The sequence below is a fragment of the Saccharomyces paradoxus genome, chromosome II (assembly GCF_002079055.1).
Source record: "Saccharomyces paradoxus chromosome II, complete sequence".
NCBI lineage: Eukaryota > Fungi > Ascomycota > Saccharomycetes > Saccharomycetales > Saccharomycetaceae > Saccharomyces > Saccharomyces paradoxus.
In genome coordinates this window covers 178,390-202,274 of record NC_047488.1, presented here as the reverse complement: position 1 = coordinate 202,274, position 23,885 = coordinate 178,390, and the positions used below count along the sequence as shown (strand labels likewise).

At 39.4% G+C, this 23,885-nt stretch overlaps 14 protein-coding genes across 14 annotated transcripts; 7 read left to right on the top strand and 7 right to left on the bottom strand.

Moving 5' to 3' along the window:
• Window positions 1-158: 158 nt before the first annotated feature.
• Window positions 159-593, top strand: HAP3 (Hap3p; the record flags this gene model as incomplete). The annotated part of the gene is made up of 1 exon (XM_033908687.1): window positions 159-593. One exon carries the CDS (start codon window positions 159-161, stop codon window positions 591-593), a length of 435 nt encoding a protein of 144 aa, XP_033764578.1.
• Window positions 594-973: 380 nt separating this feature from the next.
• On the top strand, window positions 974-4,375 carry PIM1 (ATP-dependent Lon protease PIM1; the record flags this gene model as incomplete). The annotated part of the gene is made up of 1 exon (XM_033908686.1): window positions 974-4,375. One exon carries the CDS (start codon window positions 974-976, stop codon window positions 4,373-4,375), a length of 3,402 nt encoding a protein of 1,133 aa, XP_033764577.1.
• A 332-nt stretch (window positions 4,376-4,707) lies between these two features.
• On the top strand, window positions 4,708-7,314 carry MCM2 (MCM DNA helicase complex subunit MCM2; the record flags this gene model as incomplete). The annotated part of the gene is made up of 1 exon (XM_033908685.1): window positions 4,708-7,314. One exon carries the CDS (start codon window positions 4,708-4,710, stop codon window positions 7,312-7,314), a length of 2,607 nt encoding a protein of 868 aa, XP_033764576.1.
• Window positions 7,315-7,650: 336 nt separating this feature from the next.
• On the bottom strand, window positions 7,651-9,699 carry NCL1 (tRNA (cytosine-C5-)-methyltransferase; the record flags this gene model as incomplete). Its single annotated transcript, XM_033908684.1, has 1 exon — window positions 7,651-9,699. The coding sequence occupies one exon, from the start codon at window positions 9,697-9,699 to the stop codon at window positions 7,651-7,653; it is 2,049 nt and encodes a 682-aa protein (XP_033764575.1).
• Window positions 9,700-10,291: 592 nt separating this feature from the next.
• On the bottom strand, window positions 10,292-10,729 carry RRN10 (Rrn10p; the record flags this gene model as incomplete). The annotated part of the gene is made up of 1 exon (XM_033908683.1): window positions 10,292-10,729. One exon carries the CDS (start codon window positions 10,727-10,729, stop codon window positions 10,292-10,294), a length of 438 nt encoding a protein of 145 aa, XP_033764574.1.
• Window positions 10,730-11,170: 441 nt separating this feature from the next.
• Window positions 11,171-11,589, bottom strand: LSM2 (Sm-like protein LSM2; the record flags this gene model as incomplete). The annotated part of the gene is made up of 2 exons (XM_033908682.1): window positions 11,171-11,404; window positions 11,536-11,589. The coding sequence occupies 2 exons, from the start codon at window positions 11,587-11,589 to the stop codon at window positions 11,171-11,173; spliced, it is 288 nt and encodes a 95-aa protein (XP_033764573.1).
• A 1,249-nt stretch (window positions 11,590-12,838) lies between these two features.
• Window positions 12,839-13,568, bottom strand: RPL19B (60S ribosomal protein eL19; the record flags this gene model as incomplete). The annotated part of the gene is made up of 2 exons (XM_033908681.1): window positions 12,839-13,406; window positions 13,549-13,568. 2 exons carry the CDS (start codon window positions 13,566-13,568, stop codon window positions 12,839-12,841), a joined length of 588 nt encoding a protein of 195 aa, XP_033764572.1.
• Window positions 13,569-14,401: 833 nt separating this feature from the next.
• On the top strand, window positions 14,402-14,722 carry SPAR_B00780 (uncharacterized protein; the record flags this gene model as incomplete). The annotated part of the gene is made up of 1 exon (XM_033908680.1): window positions 14,402-14,722. One exon carries the CDS (start codon window positions 14,402-14,404, stop codon window positions 14,720-14,722), a length of 321 nt encoding a protein of 106 aa, XP_033764571.1.
• A 256-nt stretch (window positions 14,723-14,978) lies between these two features.
• On the bottom strand, window positions 14,979-16,103 carry SPAR_B00770 (uncharacterized protein; the record flags this gene model as incomplete). Its single annotated transcript, XM_033908679.1, has 1 exon — window positions 14,979-16,103. One exon carries the CDS (start codon window positions 16,101-16,103, stop codon window positions 14,979-14,981), a length of 1,125 nt encoding a protein of 374 aa, XP_033764570.1.
• A 1,365-nt stretch (window positions 16,104-17,468) lies between these two features.
• SPAR_B00760 (uncharacterized protein) lies at window positions 17,469-17,753 on the top strand (the record flags this gene model as incomplete). Its single annotated transcript, XM_033908678.1, has 1 exon — window positions 17,469-17,753. One exon carries the CDS (start codon window positions 17,469-17,471, stop codon window positions 17,751-17,753), a length of 285 nt encoding a protein of 94 aa, XP_033764569.1.
• Window positions 17,754-18,258: 505 nt separating this feature from the next.
• Window positions 18,259-19,215, top strand: PET9 (ADP/ATP carrier protein PET9; the record flags this gene model as incomplete). The annotated part of the gene is made up of 1 exon (XM_033908677.1): window positions 18,259-19,215. The coding sequence occupies one exon, from the start codon at window positions 18,259-18,261 to the stop codon at window positions 19,213-19,215; it is 957 nt and encodes a 318-aa protein (XP_033764568.1).
• Window positions 19,216-19,555: 340 nt separating this feature from the next.
• SHE1 (She1p) lies at window positions 19,556-20,569 on the bottom strand (the record flags this gene model as incomplete). Its single annotated transcript, XM_033908676.1, has 1 exon — window positions 19,556-20,569. One exon carries the CDS (start codon window positions 20,567-20,569, stop codon window positions 19,556-19,558), a length of 1,014 nt encoding a protein of 337 aa, XP_033764567.1.
• A 365-nt stretch (window positions 20,570-20,934) lies between these two features.
• HEK2 (Hek2p) lies at window positions 20,935-22,080 on the bottom strand (the record flags this gene model as incomplete). Its single annotated transcript, XM_033908675.1, has 1 exon — window positions 20,935-22,080. One exon carries the CDS (start codon window positions 22,078-22,080, stop codon window positions 20,935-20,937), a length of 1,146 nt encoding a protein of 381 aa, XP_033764566.1.
• Window positions 22,081-22,592: 512 nt separating this feature from the next.
• Window positions 22,593-23,630, top strand: RIB1 (GTP cyclohydrolase II; the record flags this gene model as incomplete). Its single annotated transcript, XM_033908674.1, has 1 exon — window positions 22,593-23,630. One exon carries the CDS (start codon window positions 22,593-22,595, stop codon window positions 23,628-23,630), a length of 1,038 nt encoding a protein of 345 aa, XP_033764565.1.
• Between the last annotated feature and the right edge of the window lie 255 nt (window positions 23,631-23,885).

Genomic DNA, 23,885 nt, shown 5'->3' with positions numbered 1-23,885 from the left:
CGTTCGATGCCACGACAATATCGCGCTACGTGCTTTTTTTGGTCCGCTTTCTCAAACTAAGTAAAAAAAAGAGCTACAAGTAGCAGCTTTCCGCCAATCAAACACAAGAGCAAGAATAAGCTAGATAGTACCACAAGTGGCACGAACCTCTCGAGAATATGAACACCAACGAGTCTGAACATGTTAGCACAAGCCCAGAGGATACTCAGGAGAACGGTGGGAACGCTAGCTCCAGCGGCAGCCTGCAACAGATTTCCACATTAAGAGAGCAGGATAGATGGCTGCCTATCAACAACGTAGCGCGACTCATGAAAAATACGCTCCCACCGAGTGCTAAGGTATCGAAAGATGCCAAAGAATGCATGCAGGAGTGCGTCAGTGAGCTCATTTCCTTTGTGACCAGCGAGGCAAGCGATCGATGCGCTGCAGACAAAAGAAAGACGATAAACGGGGAAGACATCCTGATATCATTGCACGCCTTAGGATTCGAGAACTATGCAGAGGTATTGAAGATCTACTTGGCCAAATACAGGCAACAACAGGCGCTGAAGAACCAACTGATGTACGAGCAGGAAGACGAAGAGGTGCCTTAAGGCGACCAAACCGGTGGTATATCACAAAACTTGCTAGTCATCAGGATGAAACGGCACGGGGGCTATTCCCTGCTGGTGGCTGGTCTCATGTAATTAATGAATGTAACGATATAGATAATATTTTATTGTTAGTGTGGAATGTAGTCAATGTAATGTATGGGTGCTTTGTAAAGGGTGTATAATGTTTGCCACCGGAAGGAAATAAGTCAGACCAAGACTTTTAGCCATACTTTGGCACCGCTACTGCAGCCACCGTAAGCTCATACAGTCACTAGGAGCTCTAATACCAGATAATACAGTGTGCATTTGCTGCTGCTTCGAAGTTTGGCAGTTTTTTTTGGTTTTTGAGGTGCTTGAAGGAAAGGATTAGCAAATAAAACATGCTAAGAACAAGAACCGCAAAGACCCTTGGCACAGTGGCAAGAACCACGAGAGCCATCCAGTATTACCGCTCTATTGCTAAGACCGCTGCACTCCCTCAAAAAAGGTTGGCATCGACCTTGAACGTGCATGACGTAGAGAATATCAAACCTAATTACATTACTAAGACCCCAACATGGCAAGAGTTCCAACATCAATTGAAAAATCCAAGATACATGGAACAACTTACACAACTTGATGAACAGTTTGCTTGGCATTTCCAGGCTACGAATCATAACAAAAGCATTCTGGCAAAGGATGACAGTACGTCTCAGAAAAAGGACGAAGATGTCAAGATAGTACCAGAAGAGAAAGATAACGATAAGGATATTGAGCCCACGCGTGATGATGAAACGATCAATAAGAATCAGGAAAGTGAAGTTTCTAAAAACTCCAAAAGCTCCGCTTCTGGAGGTGGACAGTCATCATCCAGTCGATCGGATTCTGGAGATGGAAGTTCGAAACAGAAACCACCAAAGGATGTACCAGAAGTATACCCGCAGATGCTAGCATTGCCAATAGCCAGACGGCCCTTATTTCCAGGATTCTACAAGGCGGTTGTGATATCGGACGAGAGAGTTATGAAGGCAATCAAGGAAATGTTAGACCGTCAGCAACCCTACATTGGTGCCTTCATGTTGAAGAACTCAGAAGAAGATACTGACGTGATCACAGATAAAAATGATGTGTACGATGTTGGTGTTTTAGCTCAAATAACTAGCGCTTTTCCGAGCAAAGACGAAAAGACAGGCACTGAAACAATGACTGCTCTTTTATATCCTCACAGAAGGATAAAAATTGATGAATTATTTCCACCAAACGAGGAAAAGGAAAAGTCGAAAGATCAAGTAAAGGAAACGGATATTGAAACAACCGTCGTTGAAAACGCTGAGATCACAGAGGATCAGGAAAGCGCTAGCTCTACCACACCCAAGTTGGAAGATATTGTGGTGGAGAGGATACCAAATTCCGAATTGCAACAACATAAGAGAGTAGAACCCACTGAAGAAGAGCCTGACGAATTAGATGACGTTCAAGAAGGTGAAGATGTTAACCCCACAGAATTTTTAAAAAATTACAATGTTTCTCTTGTCAATGTATTGAATTTGGAAGATGAACCGTTCGATAGAAAGTCACCCGTCATTAATGCGCTAACATCTGAAATCCTGAAGGTATTCAAAGAAATTTCTCAATTGAACACCATGTTCAGAGAACAAATTGCGACTTTTTCAGCTTCGATTCAATCAGCCACCACGAACATTTTCGAGGAACCAGCTAGATTGGCAGATTTTGCTGCCGCTGTTTCTGCCGGCGAAGAAGACGAATTACAAGATATATTGTCGTCCTTAAACATTGAACACAGGTTGGAAAAATCGCTACTGGTCCTTAAGAAAGAACTGATGAATGCAGAATTACAGAATAAAATCTCCAAAGATGTAGAGACAAAGATTCAAAAGAGACAAAGAGAATACTATTTGATGGAGCAGTTAAAGGGTATCAAAAGAGAATTAGGTATTGACGATGGCCGTGACAAATTAATCGATACTTATAAAGAAAGAGTGAAGTTATTAAAATTACCTGACAGCGTTCAGAAAATCTTCGATGATGAAATAACTAAACTAAGTACTTTGGAGACTTCTATGTCTGAGTTTGGTGTCATCAGAAACTATTTGGATTGGTTAACATCGATCCCATGGGGGAAACATTCCAAAGAACAGTATTCTATCCCGAGAGCAAAAAAAATTTTAGATGAGGACCATTATGGTATGGTAGATGTTAAAGATCGTATTTTGGAGTTTATTGCCGTCGGAAAACTATTAGGTAAAGTCGATGGTAAAATTATATGTTTCGTGGGACCACCAGGTGTTGGTAAAACTTCCATAGGTAAGTCGATCGCCAGAGCCCTTAATAGGAAATTCTTCCGGTTTTCTGTAGGTGGTATGACGGATGTGGCTGAAATCAAAGGCCATAGGAGAACATATATTGGTGCCTTACCTGGTAGAGTAGTTCAAGCATTAAAGAAGTGTCAAACCCAAAATCCTCTGATTTTGATAGATGAAATCGATAAGATTGGGCACGGCGGTATTCATGGTGATCCATCCGCAGCATTATTAGAAGTACTGGACCCTGAACAAAACAACAGCTTCTTGGATAACTACTTGGATATTCCAATAGATTTATCGAAAGTGCTCTTTGTCTGCACCGCCAACTCCTTAGAAACTATTCCAAGACCTTTGCTGGATCGTATGGAAGTTATTGAGTTGACAGGGTATGTTGCTGAAGATAAGGTTAAGATTGCCGAGCAGTATTTGGTCCCGAGTGCTAAGAAAAGTGCTGGTTTAGAGAACTCTCATGTCGATATGACAGAAGATGCAATTACAGCGTTAATGAAGTACTACTGTAGAGAAAGTGGTGTAAGAAATCTGAAAAAACACATAGAAAAAATTTACCGTAAAGCTGCCCTGAAAGTGGTAAAAGAATTGAGTATTGAAGATTCCCCAACGTCATCAGCCGATAGCAAGTCTAAGGAAAGTGTCTCTTCCGAAGAAAAGGTAGACAGCAACGCCAAAAGCTCATCAGAGAAGAGTAAGAACAATGATTTGGAAAAGACAAGTGATGACATTGAAGCTTTGAAGACTTCTGAAAAGATCAATGTTTCCATATCCCAGAAAAATTTAAAGGATTACGTTGGGCCTCCAGTCTACACCACAGATCGGTTATATGAAACAACTCCACCGGGGGTAGTTATGGGGTTGGCATGGACTAATATGGGAGGCTGCTCACTTTATGTCGAATCCGTCCTTGAACAGCCTTTGCACAACTGTAAGCACCCAACGTTTGAAAGGACCGGGCAACTGGGAGATGTTATGAAGGAATCATCAAGACTTGCTTATTCATTTGCTAAGATGTATCTAGCACAAAAATTCCCTGAAAACAGATTTTTTGAAAAAGCGTCTATCCACCTGCATTGTCCTGAAGGTGCCACCCCTAAAGATGGTCCATCTGCAGGTGTCACTATGGCCACCTCCTTCCTATCCCTAGCATTGAATAAGTCGATTGATCCTACGGTTGCGATGACCGGTGAATTGACACTTACCGGTAAAGTTCTACGTATTGGTGGTTTGAGAGAAAAAGCTGTGGCCGCTAAAAGATCTGGTGCCAAAACTATCATTTTCCCTAAGGATAATTTAAATGATTGGGAGGAACTTCCAGACAACGTAAAGGAAGGGTTGGAGCCTTTGGCTGCTGATTGGTATAATGACATATTCCAAAAATTATTCAAGGATGTGAATACGAAACAAGGTAATTCAGTATGGAAGGCTGAGTTTGAAATCTTGGATGCTAAAAAGGAAAAAGACTAACTTTTTATCTAAAAGAAGTAAATACCTGTTCAAACATTCTGTAAATATTTAAACATAAACATCATTTCAATTACATAAATATTAAATCCTTTCGTGAATTATCTGGAGACCCAAATGCGGAATCGCGCGTAATATTTATCATATGCCTTTTTTAGGAAATCTAATTGCATACCGAGGAAAATAGGACAACGAAAAATTTCGAGCAACGGAATCAGAAAGTAACAAGTAGATATCCTGTAATATATACATTTTTGGTACTTTCTACTTAGCAACACTCGATACACTTTTTCTGCCTCTTTTGTAAGAAGTCCAACGTAACTACGATATAAGTGATGTCTGATAATAGGAGACGTAGACGTGAGGAAGATGATTCCGATTCAGAAAATGAGCTACCGCCATCCTCACCCCAGCAACAGTTTAGAAGGGGAATGAATCCAGTTTCATCGCCAATTGGTTCTCCAGATATGATTAACCCTGAAGGTGACGATAACGAAGTTGACGATGTGCCAGATATTGATGAAGTGGAAGAACAAATGAACGAAGTGGATTTGATGGGCGATAATATGTATGAGGATTATGCGGCTGATCAGAATAGAGATAGGTATGATCCAAATCAAGTAGATGATAGGGAACAGCAAGAATTATCTTTAAGCGAACGTCGCCGTATTGATGCTCAGCTAAATGAAAGAGATAGACTATTGAGAAATGTTGCCTACATAGATGACGAGGATGAAGAACAAGCAGGTGCCGCGCAATTAGATGAAATGGGTCTTCCTGTGCAAAGACGAAGGAGGAGGAGGCAATATGAGGACTTTGAAAATAGCGATGACGATCTCTTAAGTGATATGGACATTGACCCATTGAGAGAGGAACTAACTTTAGAATCCTTAAGTAACGTTAAGGCTAACAGTTACTCGGAATGGATTACACAACCTAATGTTTCAAGAACTATTGCCAGAGAGTTGAAGTCATTTCTGCTAGAATATACAGACGAAACAGGTCGTTCTGTATACGGTGCACGTATTAGAACATTAGGTGAGATGAATTCTGAATCTTTGGAAGTTAATTATAGACACCTGGCGGAGTCCAAAGCCATCCTGGCACTGTTTTTAGCTAAATGCCCGGAAGAAATGTTAAAAATATTCGATCTAGTGGCCATGGAGGCAACTGAATTACATTATCCAGATTATGCCCGTATCCACTCCGAGATTCACGTAAGAATCTCAGATTTTCCGACAATATACAGTTTACGTGAATTGCGTGAATCTAATCTGACCTCTCTAGTACGTGTCACTGGGGTGGTGACAAGAAGAACAGGTGTCTTCCCTCAGTTGAAATACGTTAAATTCAATTGCTTGAAATGTGGCTCCATATTGGGTCCATTTTTTCAAGATTCTAACGAAGAAATTAGAATCTCATTTTGCACAAATTGTAAATCAAAAGGCCCCTTTAGAGTTAATGGAGAAAAAACGGTGTACCGAAATTATCAAAGAGTTACGCTCCAGGAAGCTCCCGGAACCGTTCCCCCAGGTCGTTTGCCAAGGCACAGAGAAGTTATCTTATTGGCGGATTTGGTAGATGTATCCAAGCCAGGTGAAGAGGTAGAAGTTACCGGCATCTATAAAAACAACTACGATGGTAATTTGAATGCAAAGAACGGTTTTCCCGTTTTTGCCACAATTATTGAGGCTAATTCTATAAAGAGAAGGGAAGGTAATGCAGCTAACGAAGGTGAAGAAGGATTAGATGTTTTCGGTTGGACTGAAGAAGAGGAACGTGAATTTAGAAAGATTTCTAGAGATCGTGGAATAATTGATAAAATTATATCATCAATGGCACCATCTATCTATGGCCATAGGGATATCAAAACTGCTGTCGCATGTTCATTATTTGGAGGTGTTCCAAAAAACGTTAATGGAAAACATTCCATTCGTGGTGATATCAATGTGTTATTATTAGGTGATCCAGGTACTGCCAAATCTCAAATCTTGAAATACGTCGAGAAAACAGCCCACAGAGCGGTCTTTGCGACCGGTCAAGGTGCTTCGGCTGTCGGTTTGACTGCGTCCGTTAGGAAAGATCCTATTACTAAAGAATGGACCTTAGAAGGTGGTGCGCTAGTGCTAGCTGATAAGGGTGTTTGTTTAATTGATGAATTCGATAAGATGAACGATCAAGATCGTACATCCATTCATGAAGCTATGGAACAGCAAAGTATTTCTATTTCTAAAGCTGGTATTGTTACCACACTACAAGCACGGTGTTCAATTATAGCTGCGGCAAATCCAAATGGTGGTAGATACAATTCAACGTTGCCTTTAGCTCAAAATGTTAGTTTAACTGAACCTATTCTTTCTAGATTTGATATTTTATGTGTTGTGAGAGATCTTGTTGATGAAGAGGCCGACGAGAGATTAGCTACGTTTGTTGTCGATTCTCACGTCAGATCTCATCCAGAAAACGATGAGGATCGAGAAGGTGAAGAGCTCAAAAATAATGACGAGTCGGCGATAGAACAAGGGGAACATGAAATAAATGAGCAAATTACTGCAAGGCAAAGAAGACTCCAAAGGCAAAGGAAGAAGGAGGAAGAAATTTCTCCAATTCCACAGGAACTATTGATGAAGTATATTCACTATGCTAGGACAAAAATCTACCCTAAATTGCACCAGATGGATATGGATAAAGTCAGTAGGGTATATGCGGACTTGAGAAGGGAAAGTATTTCTACAGGTTCATTTCCAATCACTGTTCGTCACTTAGAATCTATTCTAAGAATTGCAGAATCGTTTGCTAAAATGAGATTATCTGAATTCGTATCTTCCTATGATTTGGATAGAGCTATCAAAGTCGTAGTTGATTCCTTTGTTGATGCGCAAAAAGTCAGTGTTCGTCGCCAACTCCGCAGATCTTTTGCAATTTATACCTTGGGTCACTAACACTTTCTTATTCTTTCAGATTTCTGGATATAAAGATAACAAAAATTTTTCTTTTCAATCCATGTATTGGCAATTCTATTTCCAGTATACAAGTTTCTCTTATTTTTCGTATATTTTTTATACATTGTATCTTTAATTTCAATTCAACTAAATACGCAAAGTCTTGCCAAAGTGCATTATTTACTATTCAGAACTAAAATATGAAGTAAAAGAGAAGTAAAAAAGAAGTAACAAAGGCCGAGTTAAAAAAGATCTATTACTGAAATATTATAATTTTATTTTGCCTTCCAATAATATACATTTACTTTACAGTGGAGATAAGAGAGATAATAGGCGTTAATTAGCAGCGCTAGGAGCTTCATTAGAGATTTCGGTAGAAGTTTCGGTGGGAGATTTCGTCGTTTCTCCTTCCTTTTCTTCAGGAATTGGAGTAGCCTTGGCATTCGCATCGATACCAAAAATCCTGTATAATAGTTCATGTGTATCTTCCTTACAGACCATTAAATTAATGCACTTGTTGCCTTTCCAAACAGGCAAGAATAAGTTTTCTTTGGCAGGATCGTTTCTTGATACATCAATAAATGCACAACCAGAGCTTAATTTTGTCATCTTTTCGACAAAATCATTATCGATATTCCTTGAACGAATGTCATCAAAATTAGGGAATGATTCAATCAGCAAGTGTTTTAACATTTCCAAGTTAGCTTCAACAATTCTATTGGATTTCATATGGTGTTTCATTATTGGCAATGATTCACTTTGAATTCTCCATGAACATTCGATATCACTTCTTTGAGAGACAAACAATTTTACACCAGAATAAATAATCTTCAACCTGTCGTCGTTCGCTTGAATAACGTCCTTCAATGCTGGGCACACAGTGTAAACCACTCTCGTTGGTTCACCAGTGGCGTTACGTACTAAACAAGTATTTCTGTCGAAAATATTATCGATGCCATAAAAATCCCAACAAACTTTTAAAGCTTCGTGCTGTGGGTCAACGAAAACAAAAGGTTCTTCGTTCGCATCACGTGGTAACCTTTCCTTCTTTTGGAATTCTTCCACCTTTATTTTCTTTGCTTGAGGTTCTTCAGATTCCACGGCTGGTGTTTCTGAAGATAGTTTCTCTGTGACCGCGTCAGTGTTATCTTCAACTTTTTCGAAAACAGTGATAAAAAATCCGCCTGTATTTTGTTGGTGAGGATAAACCCTCATACAATTTTGTAAATTGAATTTAGATGCCTCTTCTTCGGACGGTGGAAAGAAACTTTCTAGTGTGCCTTCGTCTCCTTTGGTCTTCTCAGCCAAGTTTCTATCATAAACGGGCCATTTGGATACACCCTTGGATCTTATTAGGCCAGGAAGCTTATCATCACAATTAACTAATCTAATTTTGTCACCCCACTTTCTTAACGCCTCAGCAACGACAGCCTCATTTTCAATAGGATTTAAAGAACAGGTTGAGTAAACCAATCTACCGTTGTTCTTTAGAAGATGCAAACCTCTGTTTAATATATTCAACTGAACAGTATGCAAACCAAGACCTGCTTGCGTGTTCCAGTCCTTCCAAACATTAACGTTTTTCCTCATGGTACCATCACCAGAACATGGAACGTCACACAGGATTCTGTCAAATTTCAAAACGTCATTCTTATTATTTGAATTACCATGTAATCTAATACGTGGGAAAAATTGAGCGTCATGATTGACAACCATCAAGTTAGCACTATTCAATCTCTTCAATTGGTGAACCAACATATGGGATCTTCTAGCGTCTGCATCGTTAGCCACAACGAAACCAGATGGTTCGTCTGTGTCCTTGTGCAAGGCTTCGATTAGCTGAGCAGTTTTGGAACCAGGCGCAGCACACATATCCAAAACAGTGTGATGAGGTTTTACCTCTAGAACGATTGGAGGAATCATCGAGACGGCTTCTTGTCTTGAGATATTACCAACTGCATTTTCAACAACTAAGAATCTCTGAGTTTTTGCGAATTGTTCATTCTTTCTAATAACCGTCTTAGGGACATCCAACTGCCAAGCGAGATGGTCTGGATACCAAGGTAATTCTACAGGAGCCTTAATTTTTTCACCTTCAAATTCAACATTAGTCAAGTTTGGTAGATGTCTTTCTTTGAATAAATCTAAGACCTCACCGGCATGCTTTCTGGAGCCTGTAATTCTAAAAGTTAGAGGTAGCGGAGCCTGACATATTTTTTTAAATTCGTCCCACTGATCTCCTGGAAAAAGGGCTAGAGTCTTATAGTATTTTTCCCATTTTTCATTTTCCTTTACTAGCTCAGACCAGTTTTTTTGAGCTCTTGAGTCATCACGAGCCCCAAAAGTCTTTTTGTTCCCTTTTTTGAAATTCTTTCTCCTCGCCATCCTTGTAGTGTATATTTCAGGTTAGATGCAATCAAAAAGAAATTTTAGAACTAGTATGAGTAATATGTATTTAACTATAGTAGGTAGTTTGATGTCTTTGGAAGAACTCAGCGCTAAATTTTTCAGTAAAAAAAAAAGCTACTGAAAAGAAAAAAGGTACGTCATTTAATACGTAAAATGAATACACTAGGTAGGCGTAAATAATACTACTCTGCGATAAGTACTGGTTCCAGCATATCGAATGGATGCATTCCTACTCGCCAATTATGTTTAAAAATTCATCACATAGTTAATCTCTCAAAAAATATGTACGTGATTTCACCACTTCACCGCAGCGATGGATCAGCCGGATCTAGAGTCTTGCTGTATGCACTTCATTATTTCCTCACCGCTCACTCATGTAGCTTATGGACCGCGAATTCAGAATCATGTGCATGCAGAAAATGCCTCATGTTATGCTTTAGTACCCGTATTAACTCAGAATCACCTCATGTTGGAAAACTGGTAATAGTTTAATGTTTCTTCCTTGAGTAGACAGTAGTCTGCAAAAGCCTTCCACTCCCCAGTCGTAATGACCAGCTTTTAAGTGTATTCAGATATTACCTGGCGCATGCCTATAATCAATATGTTTTGATATGAATTCGCAGGGCCCCTTCCCGATTACTTTATTTTGCTTGTCATTTTCTGTCTCCATGCTGGTTAAATAATCTTTTACCCATTTCTCGATGAGCAAACCTAGTGTTATGAGGCTTGTTTCATCAAAGGCGTTAATCAAATGGGGATACTTATTTAGGCACAATTGCGTAGCGTAGTAGTGCACCACTCGTAAGTCGATATCGGGAATGATATTACCTTCGAACACGCCTTCGTTTCTATCCTTTTCTACATCGGCATCTACATCCTCCCTTGTTTTGAACGGTATAGGAACAGCATTATCTATTTTTTCTGCGAGTACTTCATCGGCGCTCACTACATGTGTTCCAAATTCCTTTATTATATTGCTGCAAGCTTCATAAACATTTCTATCCATTCTGTTCGTGGAAGGGATTTGGGCTACCGTTCGAAAATATAGACGCTTCCGGGTTTTTGTAGCGATATACTTCGTTGAAAACACTTTTACTTTTCGATCGTTGTGTTGATCTGCATTTCATGGCATTCGCTTTTCCATCAAGCGCATTTAGTAAAATAGAACAAACCCTGATAAACGAATTCCTTGAGAGAAAATGGGCAAAAAAGCCAGAATCTCTAACCAGATCACGTAGCTTATACTCTGGTAAAAAAATTGTATGAACACTGGGCAGGAACGACAGTGTGTTATTCCTCTCAACGCTCGGAACTGGAAATTAGTACAAACCGTTGAATCATCTCTTGACCTACATATATACATATACATATAATCTCAATATCCTAAAACGATACTCGTGTAAAAAACTAGTGAGAAAGAATGCCATGAGGATAGACTGCATAATCCTTATTTTCTTTCAGTCATTACCTCCCTTCTGGTAGCGTCTTGCAGTAAATTCGTATCTACCATATTCTTATTCAAATAGACGTACCTGACTGTGGAACCTCTTATAAAGATATTCCTTACGGAACCTAAGTGCGGATATTTTTTTTCATCTGTGCATGATATGTTGTCTAGTTTTAGGTTCAAAAATTGGTCGACAGATTGTAGGGTACCTTTTATTTCGATGTCATTTTTTAACTGAGTGGAGACACCATTAATAGGAGTAAGCAAACGTTAGTATTTAAAATTTTTTTTAAAAATTGATGTACGATAACCGTTAGTTTTTCTTGTATCAAAGGGAATCCCGGTGTAAATCATTGTAAACATACCTCTACGACCACTTCTTGGTCAACTAAAGTCTTGAAAAAAGAGAAGAAAAGCATACTTGCTGGGTGTTATCAGTGTGAGATATATGTTTTTAAGTATTGTATTCTTTGTTGAATCCTAGGTTTGTTTTCCTTTTATGCCGTACTATAATTAAAGTTGCTCTGTTTTCGGTTTTATTTTTTTTGGTTCAAAACTTCTTCATTGCCAGGATTTGAAAAAGGAACAGCGACAATGGTATAATTACGACAGCGGAAAAAATGTTCTTGGAGAAAGGATCCCTGAACAGTCTTTTTTCAATTGGCTAGTCCTCAGCGTCTATTCAAAGTGGTCATTCTTATCATTGTAGAGAGTTGGTATTTAAAATTTATTCACCAGTAGTTTCCTACCAAGATGCGAATGGAGGAAAGAATAACCATTTTTATATTTAGTAAACATAAGGACATTTTTCAGTCAAAACTTAAAGGCTGGAAAAAAGATGCGTAAATTCAGAGATATAATGACAAGATAATTCAAAATAATCAGAGTTCGAAAGAAAGGTGGCAGAAAAACATTTTAATGTCGTTTTTGGTGTCTTCTTCAAATCTTTTTTCTGCCACACAGTATTGTTCACGCTTATCTTTCTTGAAGGTATGATAAAAAAGACACCTTTCGCTTTGATAATGAAGCCGAACTTTTACATATTAAGATAATTTTGCAGTAGTATGGATGTAGATAAGCTATGTTAAAGTAGTGGTGCATCCGCGAAAGTTCTTGCCCCTTAGTATTCCCTGAAACAAAGCAATACCAGTAATCTCATACAATGCAGAGGGTGAGGGTCGGTCAATGGATATACGACATGGAGGCGATACACAGGACTGATAGTAATCATGAGTGCCCTAAACGTATATGTGGCAGTAAAACTCTCAATCCTGGTAGTATCATCAAAGAAATCCAGTACAAAACATACCGCCACGTCTTATTCCCCCCTATAGTAGCAAATCAATTCATTCCTGGGTGCCCTGAATATATACCAATATTACACGATTCCATAAAGGATTAGACAATTAGACAAACTGCCCTCTAGATAGGTAACTCGCTTCCCTCTAAAATCCATTTATGGTGCACAAGCGATGACTACGACTTCACTACCCATTTTTTAGAGGAATTTAATCAATGTTCGTGAACTCTATGAACGGTCTGCTTCAAGCTAGCTCCCTTCCTTTTTCTTTTGAAACTATTATTGTATTTGGTACATTTTAGAGAAAATAAAACATATATAGAACAATGAGAACGTACATAATTTCTTTACTAATTATTTATAATCAATTAAGCGTCTTCCTTTAGCAAAGCATCTCTCTTTTCAGCAACTCTTTGAGCTCTTCTGTCACGAGCAGCTCTGTTCTTCAATCTTCTAGCTTCAGCTTCTTCATTCAAAGCCTTTTCACGTTGAGCATCAGCCTTAGCTTGAATAATGTGTTCAACCAAAGCTCTCTTGTGCTTGAAGGCGTTACCCTTGGATTCCTTGTACAAAACATGGTACAAATGCTTGTCAATCTTACCAGCGTCACGGTACTTGGCCAATAATCTTCTCAAGACACGTAATCTTCTAATCCAGACGACTTGGGATGGCAAACGAGCTTCTCTGGTACCCTTTCTCTTACCGTAACCACTGTGACGACCTTCTCTCTTGGATTGAGCATGGGCTCTAGTTCTGGATTTAGAGTGGACAGTAACGGCCTTCTTGACGATGGTTCCGTTCTTGACCAATTTTCTAATGGCATTTCTAGAGTTGGCTTGGGCAATTTCAGAAGTTTCGTTTGGGTCTAACCAAACCTTTCTCTTACCAACACCGACAACAGAAGCGGCAAGTCTCTTTTGAGTACGCAAGTTAGCCCTGTGAAAAAAAAATTTGCAGATTTATTTGCAAATTGATGTTAGTAAAATTGCTTCTTTTTGACATCACAAAACCTGTCTAAGAGTAAAGAATGTATTCGCGAAGGTTGGTGTGAACTGCCTTACCGATTAATCAAATTAACGCTTGCAGTACAACAAACATGTATCCATCGCTGCCATAACCTTATAATTTGTAATAAACGTAGCGATTCATTTGAACGGTGAAGTTTATCTCAGACTCTTCTATGGATGTTGCTACCCATTGTTTGGACGCTGTGAGTCGTCACCTCTTTTTTTTTTCTTATCTGATCGTCTTCAATGAATGGCATTCATAGCATATTTTATGATACACTCTTGTGGAAGGTTTGAAAGTTTAGTATCAATGTTAAACATACATTTTCCTCTAATTTATTGGTGACTTTTTTATTCGATTTGATGAAAAGATCTACAAGTACTAGTAATGTATAAACGTACTATTAGTATCCCAATGTAGATACAGTAGTCTCCAGAGGAGTATAATAAGCTACCGATGTGGAATGTGTAGAAAGAGGGGCCAATCCAGGCAGGCCCGCACAATTCCCACAGCGATAAGAACAGAGGCGAGAGGCCAGGCAGTAAGTGCTGCCTCCTTCCAGAGGGACGGACGTTCTCTAGGCTCATTACTAAGCTCAGCTCTCGGGTTTCTCCCACACGAAGATGCAGCCTCCACAACTCAGAAGGATTGAAAATGCTTGCGGAAATCCTTTTTATTTTCAGGAGGTACAGGTGTAAATATGTCTGGGTTAAAAACTGTCTCACATAAGGCGCATTTATGTAGTTCTATTTTTCTCTTTTTTTTTTTTTTTTTTTTTTTTGGATTGCGAGAGACAGAGCGATGAGGTTCCATGAAAAATTTTCGTACTAAAAATTAGTAAAAACAACTCCATTTATTAATATTGACGACATTCGAAGAATTAAGCTTATAAATTAGGGTAAAAGTCACTGAAACGAAAAATCATGGCCAAATCATTACGTGCTAGCAGTCATCTAAACGCTAAATCTATCAAAAGACGTGGAGTTTTCCAAAAAGCAGTAGATGCACGCGAACAAAGAATATCTGATAAACTAAAGGAAGACTTACTAAAGCAGAAATTAGAAGATCTAAAGAAGAAGGAAGAGCAAGGAATTGACATGGATGTCGACGAGAAAAAATCCAATGAAGAGGCTCCCAGGAAAAAGATCAATACCTCAGGTTGGAGAGACGGTAGACATCACACCTATAAAAAGGCTAAGCTGATAAAGCAATCTAAGAAAAAAACCTCTTTTACTAGATTCTAATAAAAAGAAGGTGATAAGGGCTTGATAGGAGCTGGGTTGTAAAATTTTTAATTATATGTACCATACTAAAATTCCGATGTTATTTTATTTTTTTTACAATACTTTATCTCTCCATAGACAATTCAAAATTGAAAGAAAGGAGAACAGATGATGATGATATGAAAACCGGTTCATTTTTACATTTTTGTCTTTTATGTGAGTGAGTGTGTTCTATATATGGATGAGATATATAATGCATTTTTTTTTGGGTTATAGATTAGGTTGTTCTTTTACGTTCTTTGAGTTTCATTCTTCTCTCTCTTCTTAACCTACTCTGCATCATGTAGTAGGTACCTCGCCTAATTATAGTTTCGAGTATGGACTGGTTGTATTCGGGGTACTTTACCCTTACTCGTTCGTGCAGTTGGTTAATTAAGTTTGTCCTATACTCTTTTGTAGTATCCCTAATCCACGTCTTGTAACCTAGCGGGTAATTTAGTTCGTTTTGGAAAATACCCAATATAAAGCGCTCTCTTTTTAAAGCTTCTTCGGGAGATTCTAAATTCAGTACTTTAGCCAAACCTTCGGCGGATAATCTTGAATCAGAAATTTTCTTGGACTCAGAAGAAGAGGGCGATGAATGCGTAAATGAATCATGACAGGACTTCCTCTTCCTGCTGGAAGAGGTGGTTGATTCCGAAGACGAAGACGAAGACGACGACGAAAAAGAAGAAGGGGTTGGATCTTGTTCGATGGTGTTTATCGTAAAATCTGGGTAGTTTAATTGATTATTTAGGTTTTCTATCGTCAGTTCTTGTGTGAGGGGCAAAGTATCCTTTTCGAATGTATTAGGATCGGCAAATATGTCGCTGTTCGCGCTGGTATTAGAAATTATTGCTTCTTCCTGTTTTAAAGAGGAAGATGATGGTGGTGGAGGAGAAGGCGAATTTGATAGGGATAAAGAGAATTTAGCAGATGGCAGGCTCGAAACTAATGACGAAGGCGTCGATATGTCCTTTTTGTAAATGTCTTTACAATTTACGGAAAATTGCGGTTCGTTGAGAGTAGAGGGGTAATCGAGCAAAAAAGCCATCTGGCTGATATCATTACCGAGTAGATTATTATTATTATTATTATTTTTATTATTACTATTATTATTAATATTACTATTATTAATGCTATTGCTTTTATCAGTTGTAGCAGCCAGCTTATCGCTATAAGACAATAAAAAGTTGGAGTACGTTAAATTTTCGTCACCATAAGCATTAACGTTGATGTCACTGTTATTGATAGGAAAAAAGGGCGAGTTAACATCACAATTTAAAGGTGCGAGTGATTCCAAGTTGTAATTTAAATTTTCATTTTCGTAAAAAGAGTCGAATTCGGGGATATTGGCGCACATTAGTTATATTGGTATTATAATCTCTATATATTACGACTAAGCTTTCGCCTAATACAAGATGAATACGCAAGTAGAAAAGAAGGGAAAAGAGCAAATTAGAAAAAATAAGAGCAGGAAATAGAACTGGAAACTAACAGTCGCATATATATAATTTGCTTAATTCCTTTTAAACAATTGATTTTTTTTTTTCAAAAACACAACAGAGAAAAAAAAAAAAAAAAAAGAAAAACATGATAAAAATTGGATATATGTGGGTAGAAACCTTAAAAGTTATAATAAAGGGAATCCCACGCAGGAAGTGCCATAGGAAAATAATATAATGAAACGAGCAAAAAATGGAGTCAACGTATGGCGTATTAAGATTGTGTTTATTTTTATGCAGGAAGGGGAACCACGCAGATAGTCAATAAGCGACTGGCCGACTAACTGCATGAGAAATCGTTGGTTTTTTTTTTCAAGGCTCAGTCAGATAAAGAAATCACTGCGCCTATTTGTGTGCGAAGTCACCGATATGAGAAATGAGAACGAAAAACAAAACTACCTGTGGAATTGAGTCCCTACATTTCGCCATTTGAGCTACTTAGTTACCTAATATCGTAATACGAAATAACAAGTTAAGGGGAGGAATGAAAAAGTTATCAAAGCGGCAGGAGACAGGAGGAATAACGCAGGACGGAACCAAAAAATAATATCTCTGTACCAAAGTCGTTCGAACCCACCAGATTTCTGCTCTGATTACATACACAAGCTTTCTTACTTTCTACAGGTGATTGTACGTGGGCTTATGGTATGCCTGCAGGACGCGTATGCATCTACGACGGCACAGCTCGGAGTAAAACGGCAAGTGCCCTAACGCGATGTATGGGCTGTATTCTCGATAGGGCTCTGGGTTCGCTGCAAGGGGTATTTATCAGCGATGGAATGACTCCGTTACCGCCCGACATTATGTACGCCTTTTCTGCGTGCGCCGGTCTTTACCGGCAGGGGAGAATGTGGTGACGGCGGAGCCGGCATGTGGTGCCTCTACGAAAATACGAAGTCTAGTTTTAGTCACACTGATTTTCACAAGAAAAAAGAAAAAAGAAAAAGGAAGGAAAGTGGAAAAGAGGAAGAGAAAAAAAAGAAAAAATAGCATTGTCGGGTAACAAAGTATGTAGTGAAGATCAAAGGATATACACACATACGAAGATGCGCATTAGCCACGTCCATCCTTATCCCTTTTTCCTTTCCTCTCCGTTTTTCAATAATTCCTGTGTATAAAACAAGCGGCTGAAGAACAAGTTGAAAATAAACGTTAGCAATAGAAATTAGTGTACTGCAGTGCCCCATAAGTAACGTAATAGAAAACGCCAAAAAAAAATTACCATGTCATTCATCCCTATTGTATGTGGTATGAAGAGTTTCGACTCTTCATACGATTCTGTGCCCGGGCATCAGAACCTGTACTGCCCGAATTGTCACAATTATAGTGTCGGCCCCATAAAAAGAAAGGAATTTTTTACTGTTTGGTTCATACCGTTGGTTCCTGTTTTCTGGGGCAAACAGCTACACTGTCCCATCTGCAATTGGCGACAAGATTTTAAAAATGACGAACAGCTAAATAAAGTCATTCAAGAACAACAAAACTTACGACAAAAGCAGCCCAACTGATTAATTGTCTACTGAACAATATTCTTCCCGTGAACTTCATATAATATATATATATATATATATATATATATGCACCATAACCATACATATATTTTGTACAGATATATAGACATAATTTTTCATAGTAATGCATAAAATCACGATGTACGAGGACAGCTTCTATGGAAAGGAAAGGCGGTAAATGCACTGCCCTGATTGGTGTAGAGCGCGGGCCAATGAGAGGGCCCCACTCTCAGAGGGTGAGGTGCGATTATCGGGGACATGTCTCCGTCGATCGGGCCCACGTCGTCGCACAATATAAATACCATTTGAGTTTTTAATATTTAATTTTTCACGACATCCCACTCAAAAACAGTATATTCTCACTGTTAGTTAAACGGTACGTTGCAATACATCCACAAATCAAAGGAGCCCCTCTATATTATTTATATTTGTCGTTGTTCTTTTTTTGTGCGCTCTTTTATACCTCAGAATCATACATTAACATACATATAAGCAAATAGCCATGTCTTCTAACGCCCAAGTTAAAACCCCATTACCACCAGCCCCAGCTCCAAAGAAGGAATCTAACTTTTTGATTGATTTCTTAATGGGTGGTGTTAGTGCTGCTATCGCCAAGACTGCCGCCTCTCCCATTGAAAGAGTTAAACTTTTGATTCAAAACCAAGATGAAATGTTAAAACAAGGTACTTTGGACAGAAAATACGCTGGTATTACGGACTGTTTCAAGAGAACCGCTACACAGGAAGGTATCATTTCATTCTGGAGAGGTAACACTGCTAACGTTATCCGTTATTTCCCTACTCAAGCTTTGAATTTCGCTTTCAAGGACAAGATCAAGGCCATGTTTGGTTTCAAGAAGGAAGAAGGTTACACCAAATGGTTTGCCGGTAACTTGGCCTCTGGTGGTGCTGCTGGTGCCTTGTCATTGCTGTTTGTTTACTCTTTGGATTATGCAAGAACCAGATTGGCTGCTGACTCCAAATCCTCTAAGAAGGGTGGTGCTCGTCAATTCAACGGTTTGATCGACGTCTACAAGAAAACCTTGAAATCTGATGGTGTTGCTGGTCTTTACAGAGGTTTCTTACCTTCTGTCGTTGGTATTGTTGTCTACAGAGGTCTATACTTCGGTATGTACGATTCCTTGAAGCCTCTATTGTTGACCGGTTCTTTGGAAGGTTCGTTCTTGGCCTCATTCTTGTTAGGTTGGGTTGTTACTACTGGTGCTTCTACATGTTCTTACCCATTGGATACCGTTAGAAGAAGAATGATGATGACCTCTGGTCAAGCTATTAAGTACGACGGTGCCTTTGACTGTATGAGAAAGATTGTTGCTGCTGAAGGTGTTGGATCTCTATTCAAGGGTTGTGGTGCTAACATTTTAAGAGGTGTCGCAGGTGCTGGTGTTATCTCAATGTATGATCAACTACAAATGATCTTGTTTGGTAAGAAGTTCAAATAAGTCTAATCTGACTTTTGATTTCTAATCTAAATTCTTTCTCACAATTTCCTTTTCTTTCTTTTTTTCTTGGATTTTTGGTGTTTAATGAGTGACACGATTTGTTTTTGATAATATTATTATCCTCCTATATTTTTTAGAAATTCTTTTCAACAAGAATCGAAGATTCCAAAAAAAAAAAAAAAAAGAGAACGATGAAATTTTTTAAACAACTTTTACATATAAAGAAGAAAAAAAAAATTCTAAGTATCCAGTAAATAGTTTTATATTAGTAGTATTCTTTCCCGCTTTTCAAATGTCATCACATGATGTTCCTTATAAAATGCAATTCTTTGTAACTTAATCATCGCCAAATGGGCCTTTCACCCTTTGTGCTGGTAGCCGTATTTTGCTTAAGATTGGTGGACAATGAACCACTTGTCTTACTTTTCACCAACCGGGTCTTCGCATTGGTTTGTTCCTTGGACTTTGCAGAGGATCCTGATGATAGGTTATTCATAGACGTCGACCTAGAGAACGTTGTTTGCTTGTAAAGTCTATCAAAAACGGAAACTGAATTCTTCAATTGCGAATTCGTTCCTTGTGCAAATGGCGTGCGTTCTGTCGGTTTGGTTTTGGCGTGTAAGTCTCTTATTGGTGTCGATCTGTGTACCTTAGATCTTGGGATCGATGAGGCTGACGAAGAGGAAGAGGCATTGCGATGAGCGGAGTTGATCTTGTTCAGGGAATTGGTAGTGGGCATTAAAAAGTTTGGTTTGTGCATAAAGGGCTTGGGTTTTGACAGTGGTGTGTTCTTTATCGAATTAACATTAGAATTCGCTTGCATAGATCTCGCTCTAGCCACAATGTCATTGCCATTGACCAATGAGTTCCGCAACTTCAATCTTCGTATTCTTCTTGTGATATCGTTGACCACTGGTGTAGTGTATGGAATTGAGCGGGACGGTCTTGACCTTTTCATCGAATCTGACCGATCCTGTGGAATTGCATGTTGAGATTTTCTCTTGGGTGTGTGTAAGAGAGTATAATGAGTGTCTAGCGACTCCATCTGGCCGAATTGAGAATCATGCTTTGCTTGGAAGAACTCGTTGATATCATACGAGTCCGATTTCGGTTCGCCATTCTTGTCACCGTTGTATTGTTGCTCGGATTGATCTTTTAAGAATTCGAATTTTGAGGTAGCTCTGGAATCCAGTTCACTTAGTACAGAATTTCCTAGCCTTTTGGAAACACCAATAGTTTCGATGATATTGCTATTGTTATTCGAATGGAAGTCTATACTCATATGCGACGTGAAATCATTAATTTGTGAAATGGTGTCGTTTTCTTTATGCTCTTTTTGGAGTTTATCATTCATCCATGAAGATAGTGTATGTTCTAAAGCTGTAGTCGCATTTTTATTGTTTATTTGTTTATACTATTGCCTAAATCTTACGATTTTTTCATGTTATTTTCCCCTTCCCTCTGTGTGCCTCCATCCAGCGATGCGCGAAATGTTTAGAATGAAGAATTTGGATAATAATAAAAGAAAATACAACAGCTTTATTAAGTATTTATAAAACGTTTTTTTTTTTCACAAAATATATATACATACATACATACATATTGAATCATTTTTTTCCCTTTAATAAAATACAGTTTAAACTAGTAATGATGCAACATTATTCGTTAAGATGACAGTTTGTTTTGTCTTTGTGGGACGTGCGCATGCACACGTATATACTACGACTGTTCCTCTTTATTGTCACGTTCTTCTTGTGCTTCTTCTTTTTCTTCCAAGGAAGAAGCAGAATCAGAGCGTTCATTAACAGCAGTGGCATTTCCTTCTGAGGCTTCCAATTTTCTCTTGTAGTTTTCACGTTTCTCAATTTCGGTATTCAAGTTTTTTAAAAGCATGGATTCGGCGAGTTTGACATTCTTAGGAAATTTACTTGTGATTATAAATTTTCTGAAATTCTCGTCCTTATCATCGTCATCCTTCCTTTCCACGACAATATTGGTTTTTGTGAAAGTCTTCAAGTTCTTGATTCTGTTCATTCCACGGCCAATAATGGCACCCACGTATAGTTCTGGGATCTTCAATTCGATTCTAGTGTTGGAGGAGGTAGAAGGAGAAGCAGGTTCACCGGATGACTTTTTTAAATGAGGGAAATAAGACCTTTCTGTGCTGAATCTGACATCAACGTCGCTCAAAATAATCTCGCTGATTTCGATGAGTACATTGGTGATGGAGCCCGGGAAACCCTGGATCTCGATAATTCTTTCATCGCTGGCAGGTAAAAAGTCCTTGGAAGCCACAATCTTGACGCCGTGTTTATTGATCAGAGACTTGATGGTGGCACCCGCTTTACCGATGATGGACGAAATGTGAGAATTGGCCACAATGAGCCTCACGTAACCAATGTTTTCCAGCTGCTGCAGGTCTCTAATCTCATCCTTCGAGGGGGCTGGCAAAATATGGTTCAAAAAGTGGAAGTAATAATGCTCCTCGGCCTCGCCCTCAGCAGCGTCCTCATTCTCGGGATTCCGCTTGTTAAGCACGTCAACAATATCACCAATTGCATTGGCCACATTAATTACGTTGCCCGCACAGGACAGGATCCTGTCAGAGCAACCGGGCACCTTTTCAGAAATACCGATCTTGACAGAGTTAGCAGCTCTTATGCGAGAGATCGTAGAGCCCTTAGTGCCAATGATCTTGGCAGCCTCTTTCAATGACAGCAAAAGCCTGTGATTGATGGTGGGTTGAGCGGTGGCGCCAACGACAGGGGCGCCGCCAGTGGCGGCGCTGCCGGCATCACTGGTGCCGCCGTTGGTACTGTTTGTAGGAATTGCAACGGGAGTAGCAGCTTCGAAGAACTGTGACATGGCGGGTATATATACTGATGCTGTGTCTCTAAGTTACCCGATGAGTTGATGCTTTGTTGTAAAGGGGGCGCGCGATGGGAATGGGGAGCAAGATGCCTTTACTTCTTGTACCCTGTAGTTATATATGCTCGGGTACTTTTGATCCAGATTATAGTCTTGTTTGTTGTTTAGCTGAGCGGGCGGGCACACAGAAAAAACAATAGGGTTTTCGTGAACAATGACAGGGTTTTTATCAGGAGGGGCAAAGGGTGTTGAGTAAAAAGGTAGGGTGTTAAGAGCTTTTAAGACAAATAATATAGGGCGGAAGCATTTCTTTTTCCTTTGAGTTTTTCTTTTTCTTTTACGATTTGTCAGAAATTAGTCGGACGCCTCTTGTGGGGTGAGCGCCAGCGCAGGTAACGTTATATATAAGGAAGTTGCTGTGCTGGCGTGGACAATAATTGAGTCATTACAAAGAAAGATATACATAAAACTACAACAGACGTACAGCAGACATACAACAAACCTATAGGATGACCATAGATAACTATAACAGCAGTAATCAAAATAACAGCGAGCGTGAGATTGGTGGCACAGGTGACGGTAGGGACGACGACGGCGGCTTGCCATTAGTACAATGTGTCGCAAGAGCTCGTATCCCCACCACACAGGGCCCGGATATCTTTTTACATCTGTACAGCAACAACCGGGATAACAAGGAGCATTTGGCCATAGTGTTTGGTGAAGATATACGGTCGCGCTCGCTATTCCGCAGAAGACAGCACGAGACGCAACAAGATAGAATGATCAGGGGCGCTTATATTGGCAAGTTGTACCCCGGCAGGACTGTAGCAGACGAGGACGATAGACTCGGATTGGCGCTGGAGTTTGATGATATTACAGGCGAGTTGTTAGCTTCCAAGGCTACGACATGGGACGCCCACAACAGCACGTTGGTGCGGATCCATTCTGAATGTTACACTGGTGAAAACGCATGGAGCGCCCGTTGCGATTGTGGTGAACAATTTGATAGGGCAGGCAGGCTTATTGCGTGCGACCACGAACCTACAAGCAACATAAAGGGTGGCAACGGCCACGGAGTTATCGTGTATTTGAGACAAGAGGGTCGTGGCATCGGATTGGGTGAAAAGCTCAAGGCCTACAACCTGCAAGATCTAGGTGCTGACACAGTCCAGGCCAACCTAATGCTGAAACATCCTGTGGATGCCAGGGACTTCTCACTGGGTAAGGCTATTTTGCTGGATCTGGGCATTGGTAACGTCAGACTGCTGACAAACAATCCGGAAAAGATAAAACAGGTAGATCATGCGCCCTACCTGAAGTGCGTTGAACGGGTGCCCATGGTACCCATCCACTGGACAAACTCCAGTGAAGGCATAGACTCCAAAGAGATAGAGGGTTACCTCAGGACCAAGATAGAAAGAATGGGCCATTTGCTCACGGAGCCTTTGAAACTTCACACAAATCCTCAATCTGCTGAGACAAATGAGACCCAAATACAAAACCGAATGAACTCTGCGTTGTCATCAACATCCACGCTGACAATATAAAAACAACTGTAGCATAATTTTTAGTACAATATAGTGCCTTTTTTGTAATGAAACGATAATACCACACTATTTTGGTACGTTACCCCGTCGGCGCGTATTGGCGCATTTAACACCTTTATAGAAAAATCAAATTATTTATTTATTCTAGAGCGTTAAAAACATCTATTATTTACCTTTGCAGTTGAAACTTTCCTTCATCCGATTGACAGGCATATTTAGCGTTAATTACTAGGGTTTTTGGAGAGACCTCGAATT